This window comes from Brachyhypopomus gauderio, unplaced genomic scaffold, assembly GCF_052324685.1.
Source record: "Brachyhypopomus gauderio isolate BG-103 unplaced genomic scaffold, BGAUD_0.2 sc40, whole genome shotgun sequence".
Classification (NCBI taxonomy): Eukaryota; Metazoa; Chordata; class Actinopteri; order Gymnotiformes; family Hypopomidae; genus Brachyhypopomus; species Brachyhypopomus gauderio.
This window is the reverse complement of record NW_027506868.1, coordinates 2,939,030-2,949,089: the sequence shown is the minus strand read 5'-3', so window position 1 is coordinate 2,949,089 and position 10,060 is coordinate 2,939,030. Positions and strand designations below refer to the sequence as shown.

The window sequence follows — 10,060 nt, the reverse complement described above, 5'->3', positions numbered from 1 at the left end:
TTAGACGCCGGCAAATATGAAACTTAACCATGAAGCGAATTTATACATCAGGAAGCCAAAAGAGAAAACAAAAGAAGAAAGAGGAACACAAAAAAACACAAGACAGTGGTAAGTGATGATTTACACTAGATAAATTAGGCCTACCTGTACAAATGGTGTAATTTAGCAGCAGGTAGGCTAAAAACAATATATACGTCCCGGCTAGTGTTGCCACCTGTCCCGGTTTTCACGTGCCTGTCCCGGTTTTCCCGGGCTGTCCCGGTTTGTCCCGGTTTTTCTTCTTTTTAATATTCAGTCCCGGAAAAAATTAGGTTAGTTAAAACCACGATTCAGACTGTTTCTGCACACTTTAAATCTGTTTTTTTCTCGCTGTGTCCATTTTAAACCCCTCCGGTAACATTTTACGTTCGCACCCCCCCCGCTCAACAACTTACGTTCGCCAACCCCCCCGCCCCCCGCTCAACAGATTACACTCGCCACCCTGTGTCAGTATGGCAGTGTCCTTGTTTTTTGTCAGACCTAGGTGGCAACCCTAGTCCCGTGTAATCCCATACTTAGGTTGGGGGGGGGGGGGGCGGTTGGTGTCTTTGCTTGGGGCCCCCAAATACCTTGAAACGGCACTGACCGTCATGCCTGACTAGTAAAACCTGGCACACATGGCATCCCGTGTCTTCATGATGCCCGACTGGCAACCCATTGAGAAAGAGTGAAACTCCCTAAACAAAACCCTGGCCTCCTCCATTGTTTTAATGACCTTTTTGCTGCCTTCAAACAAGAGGTCTCCTTCTAAAATGTAAAAGAAACCACACAAAGATTCATAGTATAAGCATATTTTGATAAGGTAATATAGTTTGTAAAATATAATATAGTCTGTCCTACCTACAGTTGTGATCAAATTTATTCAACCCCCAATGCTGCGAAGGGTTTTATGGAATTCAGTGCACATTTGTAATTGTGTTCATAATGAAATCTTACAAGGACTTGTTAAAGAACTAAATGCAACTAAGATAGCATCAATTTTTTTTGTCATAAAGTATTAAATGGCCTTTTTGTGATTTCTTCATTGACACAATTATTCAACCCCTTTACGACTACCACTCCTAAGAACAGAGGTTCATTCCAGTGTTTTCCATCAGGTATTGAAAACATCTGTGGATGTCAACGAGCAGCAATCAAGCATGATAAACACCAATTAGGCAGATTTAAAAGGACTGTGATACTCAGCTCCTTCTAGACATCTACTGGTGTGTTTCCAAGCATGGTGAAGGCAAGAGAATGGTCCCAGAAGACAAGAGAAGAGGTTATTGCTCTTCACAAGAATGGCAATGGATATAAAAAGATTGCGAAGTTGTTAAATATTCCAAGAGACACTATCGGAAGTATCATTCGCAAGTTCAAGTTAAAGGGCACAGTGGAAACGTTACCTGGTCGTGGCAGAAAGAAGATCCTGACCGCGACTGCTGTGCGCTACCTGAAGCGTAATGTGGAGAAAAATCCCCGCGTGACTGCTAAGGAACTGAAAAAAGACCTGTCAGATGTGGGCACTGAAGTTTCAGCTCAGACAATAAGGCGCGCACTGCATAACGAAGACCTCCATGCCAGAACGCCCAGACGCACCCCCTTGCTGACTCCAAAGAACAAGAAAAGTCGACTGCAGTATGCCAAAAGTCATGTGGACAAGCCACAAAGGTTTTGGAACAGTGTACTGTGGTCAGATGAAACTAAATTAGAACTGTTTGGGACAATGGACCAGCGCTATGTTTGGAGAAGGAAGAACCAGGCTTATGAACAAAAGAACACCTTGCCTACTGTGAAGCATGGCGGGGGGTCAATTATGCTTTGGGGCTGTTTTGCTTCTAATGGTACAGGAAAGCTTCAACGTGTGCAGGGTACCATGAATTCCCTTCAGTACCAGGAGATCTTGGAGGAAAATGTGATGGAGTCAGTCACAAACCTGCGGCTTGGGAGACGTTGGACCTTCCAACAGGACAATGATCCGAAGCACACATCCAAGTCCACTAGAGCATGGTTGAACATGAAAGGCTGGAACATTCTAGAGTGGTCATCGCAATCACCAGACTTAAATCCAATTGAGAACCTCTGGTGGGACCTAAAGAAGGCAGTTGCAGTGCGCAAGCCTAAGAATGTGACTGAACTGGAGGCTTTTGCCCATGAAGAATGGGCTAAGATACCCATAGGTCGCTGCAAGACACTTGTGTCAAGCTATGCTTCACGCTTGAAAGCTGTCATAACTGGAAAAGGATGTTGTACTAAGTACTAAAAAATAATGTCACTAGGGGGTTGAATAAAACTGATAATGATGTGAGCACAGTAAAGACATTTGTGGTTATTCCATCATAAATATTATGTTATGTTTGTCTAATTTATAAGTGCCTCTTTGATATAATTGTAAATAAGATGACTGAAATGATCAAAATCAATGTCAAACTGGCCAAAACACTTTATTTCAGTGGGGGTTGAATAAATTTGATCACAACTGTACAGTGTTAGTGCTGGAAGCACATTGTTATAAGGTTAACAGTCTATGAAACTATCCAACCTACAATATTAACGCTGGAAACATTTTCGGACTAACATATTGTAGCGTCGGGCCAATGGGGGGTGCCGGAGGGTGACACCATTACCCATGAGCACTTGCGGCCCCGGCCCTGTTGTGTTTAATTATGCGATGTTTATGTTTGTATAGTGTTTTTAATGATTATTTATTGTGTTTTATTAGTTAAGTCACCCCGGTCCATCCTTTTGTGTACCTGTGCATTATCTTAGTTTCCCCTCCATGTATGTGTAACGTTGCCGTCGTCATGACCTCCCCCTGTGTTTCATGTGCAAGGCGTACCTCATTTAGGCCTCGAGTTATACTGATTGTGCCTGTGAGTGCCAGTTTTATTACAAAGAACAATAAAACCTCTGTTCTGTTTGGAGAATGGACTTCTCTGCAACTTCTTTCTACCACACCACGCCACAATTGGTGTCAGAAGTGGCTCTCCGTGATGAAATATTCCACCTTTCCGGAGAGCTCGAACGGCTTGAAGCAGGGCTGAGAGAGAAGCGAAGGAACGGCAGGAAATCGGTCAGACATCATCTTGACGGGCCAAGCGACATCGTACCACCGTCCCTCGGACGCAGAACGACACCCGCCGGGACGCGCCACACGCGCGACGAGATGTTACCACCACCCGCTGGGACGCGCCACACGCGCGACGAGATGTTACCACCACCCGCTGGGACGCGCCACACGCGCGACGAGATGTTACCACCACCCGCTGGGACGCGCCACACGCGCGACGAGATGTTACCACCGCCCGCTGGGACGCGCCACACGCGCGACGAGATGTTACCACCACCCGCCGGGACGCGCCACGAGACGTTACCTCCCGCCGCCACGCGTACATCGGCAACGGAAGCGACGACCGGCCCGACACGCCGGCTCAGCCTGCCTGGCTATGACGGCGAAGCGGATTGGGCAGCGTTCGAGGCTCAGCTCGATGCCGTCGCCAACTACGAAAGCTGGTCGGACGCTGAGACGGCGGTTCAACTGTGCCTGGCGCTACGGGGACCTGCGCTCAGGGTTCTAGTCGGGCTCCCAGCGGAGGACAGGAACGCGCTGACGCCACTCAAAGCGGCACTGAGGAGCAGGTTCGGGCGGCAACCGGACGAGTCGACGGCGAAGCAGCTCTTGGCGGGACGTCGCCGTGCTCGGGGAGAAGGCCTGAGAGTGTTGGCGTCGGAGCTGGCACTGTTGGTTCGCCTGGCCTACCCCCTGTTCCCACGCGGGGCCCAACGGCAGTTAGAACTAGATTTTTTTCTGGGCGCGGTGGAGCCGGCTGAGCTGAGGAGACACGTCCGCCTGTACAACCCGACCACTCTCGACGCTGCCGTGGACGAGGCCGTCAGGGCAGAACAAATCTTCACCGGTGACTGCCTTAACAGGATGCCCCGTCAGACCCGCCCACACGACCGCCAAGCAAGCCACCGACTGGTCTGCTGGAATTGCGGGGCTCACGGCCACAAAGCCAGCCAGTGCAACGGCTCGGGAAACGAGCAAGGAGCCGCCCGGTGAGGGGCGCGGCGACTCCGGTTCTCACTGGCCACCCCTCTTTCGTTGTTTCGAGAATCGCCGGACAACGTGACTGGCATATTTCATGTAAGTTTGGCGATATCTCTGTTACCGCTCTGATTGACACGGGGTCTTCGGTCTCCTTAATTAGGCCTGAACTGATTAATGATTGCTCGGGGGGGCCCGATGCTGTGGAGTGGGTCCGGGGGAATTTAATATCAGTAACCGGCGAGCGGTTTGAGCTGCTAGGGCGCACCAATGTCTCCTTTGACTTCGGGCAGGGACCCGTGGCGCATGAGTTCTGGGTCGGGGATGTGTTTGATCGCTGCATCCTCGGTAATGACTTCTTGGGGAAGAACGGGGCTGTTATCGACTATAGACAGGGGGAGTTGTCGCTAAACGGGCGAAGAGTTGACGTGTGCTGTGGAGATGATGCAGCCTCACGTTCGTGCGTTACATCAGCTGTGCCAGTGAGTCGAGAAATGCTGTCTCCGTCACCGGGGGACCCGGTCCATGAGCTGTGGCTTAGATGTAGCGTGGGCCTGTCCGCGTCGCAGGGCGAGCTACTCAGCGAGCTGCTGAATCGCTATAGGGGACTGTTCGCTGTGAGCGAGCGTGATTGTTCGAGGACGGGGCTGGCGAGCCACGCGATTGACACGGGCGACGCAAAACCTGTCCGCCTGAGACCGCATCGCCTCCCTTTAACCAAGCGTGTGGCAGCCGAACGCCAAATCCGCGAAATGGCAGCGGCCGGCGTAATTGAGCCTTCAAATAGTTCATGGTCTGCCCCCGTGGTCCTAGCCAAGAAGAAGGACGGTTCATGGCGGTTTTGCGTCGACTACCGACGTTTAAATGCTGTGACTAAACTCGACTCTTACCCGATGCCGCGAGTAGACGACACACTCGAGCGGTTAGCTGGCTCAGACTGGTTCAGCTCCCTGGACCTGCGTAGCGGGTACTGGCAGGTCCCGTTGGACGAGTCAGCGAAGGAGAAGACTGCGTTTTCGATCGGTGCAGGTCTTTGGCACTTCAAGGTCCTCCCCTTCGGGCTCTGTAACGCGCCGGCCACTTTCGAGCGGTTAATGGAGCGAGTGTTGTCTGGGGTTCCGAGCAGTAAATGTGTGGTGTATTTGGATGACGTGCTGGTCCATGCTACGGGCTTCGAGTCTGCGCTGGCCAACCTAGAGTTGGTACTGGGCTTAGTGAAGGAGGCCAATCTGTCCCTCAACCCGGCTAAATGTAACCTCCTTCAGCGTCGCATTAATTTTCTCGGGCATGTGGTCAGCGGAGAGGGCATAGCCACTGATCCCGGCAAGACGGCCGCGGTCCGTGAATGGCCCACTCCGCGTACGGTGCGACAAGTTCGCAGTTTCCTCGGGCTCGCGTCATACTACCGCCGTTTTGTAAAGGGCTTCGCGGACATTGCTGCCCCCCTTCACCACCTGACAAGGGGTGGCGGAACGAGATTTAGCTGGCCTGACGACGCCGAGTGTGCTTTCCGTACACTAAAGCAGAGACTGTGCAGTGCGCCTGTTCTGGCCTATCCTTCCCCCACTGAGCGCTTTATTGTCGACACTGATGCAAGCGACCACGGGTTGGGTGCTGTACTGTCACAGGTCCAAGAGGGCTCAGAGCGCGCAATAGCATACTTCAGCCGCCGCCTGGACAAAGCTGAGAAAAATTATTGTGTGACACGGCGCGAGCTGTTAGCAGTGGTTGAAGGGCTTTGGCATTTCCGACCTTACGTGTACGGCGTACCTTTTCTGCTGAGGACAGACCATGCTTCACTGCAATGGCTGTTGAACTTCCGGGAGCCTGAGGGCCAGCTAGCGAGATGGTTAGCCAGGCTACAAGAGTTTAACTTTGTGGTAGAGCACAGACCGGGCAGAATCCACGGGAATGCTGACGCACTGTCTCGCCGGCCGTGCGCTTCCCACGATTGCAAGCACTGCCAGCGCGCTGAGGGAAAGGCAGAAACTGTCGGTGTATGTGCAGCGGTGGGCCGGACTGCTGTTGCCCCTCCTGTGTCACCCTGTATCTCCACTGCGGAGCTGGCTGCGGCTCAGAGGGCCGACCCGGACCTGGCATGGGCGCTGGACGCTTTGGAGGCGGCCGCCGTGCCGGACTGGGACGACGTGGTACGACGGGGACCCGTAGCTAAGGCGTTGCGATCCAACTGGGACAGCCTGAGAATCGCTGGGGGCGTCCTGCACAGAACTTGGGAGGACCCGAGCACTGGAAGCCGCTTAACTCAAACTGTAGTACCGCAGGGCCTACGTGACACTGTTCTGCAGGCTGTCCACGGTCTGCCAGGCTCAGGCCACTTTGGCATCACAAAAACTCTTCACAGACTGAGACAGAGATTCTGGTGGCCGGGCTGCAGAGCTGGAGTTGAGCTGTTTGTCCATTGTTGTGACACGTGCGCTGCCAAGAAGGGACCGGCGAGAGTCTCACGTGCGCCCCTCCACCCCATGCAATCCGGCTGCCCCATGGAGAGGGTGGCAGTGGATGTACTGGGGCCGTTTCCAGTGACTGAGTCGGGCAACCGCTACGTGCTCGTGGCCATGGACTACTTCACGAAATGGCCCGAGGCGTATGCGGTGCCCGACCAAAGCGCCGTTACTACAGCAGAGACCCTGCTCCATGAGTTTTTCTGTCGCTTCGGCGTCCCAGAGGTCCTACATAGCGACCAAGGCCGAAACTTTGAGTCGGACGTCATGACCGAGGTTTGCCGCCTGCTGGGGGTGCACAGGACTCGAACAACTCCTCTTCATCCACAGGGTGATGGCCTGGTCGAGCGGTTCAATCGAACCCTGGCTACTCAACTGGCCATGGCTACACAGGAGAACCAGCGTGACTGGGACAAACAACTGCCTCTCGTCCTGCTGGCATGCCGCTCCGCCTTACAGGAGACTACTGGTTTCACCCCCGCCATGCTTATGTTCGGCCGTGAACTGCGATCACCTGTGGACCTGGCATTTGGGGCACCTCCCACTAATGATGTTAATGTTGAACCTGGCCCTGTGTTCGTTTCTAGGCTGCGGACAAGACTACTCGACGTCCACAAGCGAGCCAGGGGTAGCCAGGCGGGGGCCGGACTGCGCCAGAAACGCGCCTATGACATGCGCTGCTACGGCGGGCCCCTGCCCGTGCACTCTGAGGTTTGGCTGTACAATCCCCGTCGAAAGAAGGGACTGTGCCCCAAGCTGCAGTCCGCATGGGTGGGGCCTTGCACTGTGCTCGCGCGTGTCAGTGACGTGGTCTACCGGATCCGCTGGGGCCGGCGGCGCCTCGTGGTGCACCGCGACCGCCTTGCCCCGTACCAGCCTAAGGTGCAGGGTGCTGGACGCTGCCCGGACTCTTCACCGCCTGTCTCCCCGGTTATTGGTCCTGCTGCTTCCCCTGTGGCCGGTCCGGCCAGGCCACAGCGCACGCGGAGGCTACCGCGGCGCCTGCAGGACTGTGTGACATAGATTGTTCTGTGAACTGCATTGTTAACATTCTCATGCCGAGTTATGGACTGTTCTTTCTATGTGTGTACATGTATATATATATATATATATATATATATACGCATTTTTAATTGTGTCTGTAACTATTGATTGCCTTATTTACTGTTCTCCCTCTGTTTGTTATGCCAAGTCCGTTATGTGCCAGGTGTTTATTGTGCATTGTGGTGATGCCTAATCTTTTTGATGCCACCTTGACAACGTTACCGTACTGCTGTGCTCATGTTAATGCCTTGTACACGACATGCGTATGTCTTGAGTTGTACTGCCCTTGCTGTTTTTTTCTTTCCTCCAGGATTGTATTTGCGCTTTACATGCGCGTTGAGTAGGATCTGCCTCATACGGCTGTAATTGTGTGTTTGATGCCATGTTTCTGCCCTTATACGCTACTGGACTGTCTTGTGTGTGGTCGCCGGGACGGCTGACCTCTTGGGGGGGGGCTGTGTAGCGTCGGGCCAATGGGGGGTGCCGGAGGGTGACACCATTACCCATGAGCACTTGCGGCCCCGGCCCTGTTGTGTTTAATTATGCGATGTTTATGTTTGTATAGTGTTTTTAATGATTATTTATTGTGTTTTATTAGTTAAGTCACCCCGGTCCATCCTTTTGTGTACCTGTGCATTATCTTAGTTTCCCCTCCATGTATGTGTAACGTTGCCGTCGTCATGACCTCCCCCTGTGTTTCATGTGCAAGGCGTACCTCATTTAGGCCTCGAGTTATACTGATTGTGCCTGTGAGTGCCAGTTTTATTACAAAGAACAATAAAACCTCTGTTCTGTTTGGAGAATGGACTTCTCTGCAACTTCTTTCTACCACACCACGCCACAATATGATATAACTTTACTGACCTTTAATTTAAAACTTGGAGGCATATCTTCGTAGGTTTTGCCTCTGTGATTTATTAAAGGTCTTTGGGTACGATCCCTTTAGCAGAAACTGGTGCATGGTGTCCCACTTTTCCTTCATGGTACATAACTGAGCGTTGTAGAAATGACAGCGCAAACGTCATGAACGTTACATGGTTATTTACTTGTATTTAAGAAAATTGCTTCAGGAATATAAAATAGCCAAACTGAACGAATGTTAAGCGTTAAGAAGTGCTCGTTTTAATGTCAATCAACTAAAACCAGTTAGTGTAGGACACTGGAATGAACAGATGGATAAAATCGAGCACGGAGAGGCTAAAACAGACATTTGAAACCTCCACTTGTTGGAAACACTCGAGCGAATAGTAATATTTACGAGGTCTTTTCTAGGATATTGACAAAAATATTTAACAATTGTCGAAAAAACACAATAAAATGCAAAAACATTTACATTGCAATATGATTAAATACGATAAATGGGCAATACTCACCGTTATTGCAAGACAAAAAACAGCTGGCAGCGCAAAATTCTGGGCTACGCTGACAGTGACGTAAACTTAGCATGCGCATGCGCAGTAGCCCTGGTCGTCCTGGTCCGGTAAACCCGTCCTAACGGCGACGGGCTGTCAAACCGAACGAGGGCGTCGTGGACCAGCTGGGCGTACACTGTGCGATTTTTGGCCCATTTTCAGCCGATTTTTCACTCGTGCGACTATTTTTGCGATCGGGCCGAGTTTCGGCTCAATCGCGTGTCGTGCATCGTATAGTTTACACAGGTAAACGAGGAGCGATTCACACCTCACGACCAACTCCCGATCAGAAATCGCAGCGTCGCAAGAATATCAAACATGTTTGAAATTCAAATCGCTCTTCGTGAGATCGCATGAAAGCGTCGGGTCGTATAGTGTGAGTATATGAATCGTGAGCTGTGAACTTTTAAACCCTGCGATTTAGTCGTACAGTTTGAGCTGGAGCTGAGTACAGCTTCACCAGGAGAACGTGAGTCGGTACGGTTCATTTTAACGGGACGGTTAGAGGTGTAGCTGCGCGAGCCCCTCACAACCGAGCGCTCCCGCCTCCGTCAGCACGTGCGCACTGGGCAGTTACTGGACCAGCGACGTTGAAACGGCCGTCGGTGAACTCGTCTGTGTTTATCCGTGTCGTATAAATTAACCAAAAAGACACGAACACACAATCCGTTTGTGTGAATATTTACCTTTTTCTTTCAAATGTCCTCCCTTTGTACTCGCCCCGCCCCTCCCAGCCGGTGACACGCCCACTCCCGTCCGAGTTTGTTCAGTCCTGCCGAGTCGTAGACCCAGATGAACGGGACCGGGAGCGCACTTCAACCATTCAGTGTAGACCTGTGACCAGGGCGGGGGCGTGACTCCCACACACGGAGGAGTGTTGGCGCTCAACAACTTGGGAAAGAGGATTTAAAACCCAGAAATACAGCCACCTGAATAATTATGAAACCAGGGACACGAGTGTCATGGGGCCCAGAATAAATGAAGTCGAGGACAAAGGACCTGCTTAAAAACACACGTTACATCTTTGGTTTTTATCATTTTCAAGTATGTTTCTTGTGGCACATTGTGGAGTATTG

General features: G+C 51.6%; 1 protein-coding gene across 1 annotated transcript; it reads left to right on the top strand.

Annotated features, from left to right (window-relative positions):
- Positions 1-2,619: 2,619 nt before the first annotated feature.
- On the top strand, positions 2,620-7,918 carry LOC143485775 (uncharacterized). The gene is made up of 2 exons (XM_076985307.1): positions 2,620-4,165; positions 7,116-7,918. Exon 1 carries the CDS (start codon positions 2,945-2,947, stop codon positions 4,079-4,081), a length of 1,137 nt encoding a protein of 378 aa, XP_076841422.1. The 5' UTR covers positions 2,620-2,944; the 3' UTR covers positions 4,082-4,165; positions 7,116-7,918.
- The last annotated feature ends 2,142 nt before the right edge of the window (positions 7,919-10,060 follow it).

Bases quoted from the DNA above. Each gene is read 5' to 3' on its own strand.
- LOC143485775 (XM_076985307.1), top strand. From the start codon at position 2,945: ATGGACTTCTCTGCAACTTCTTTCTACCACACCACGCCACAATTGGTG.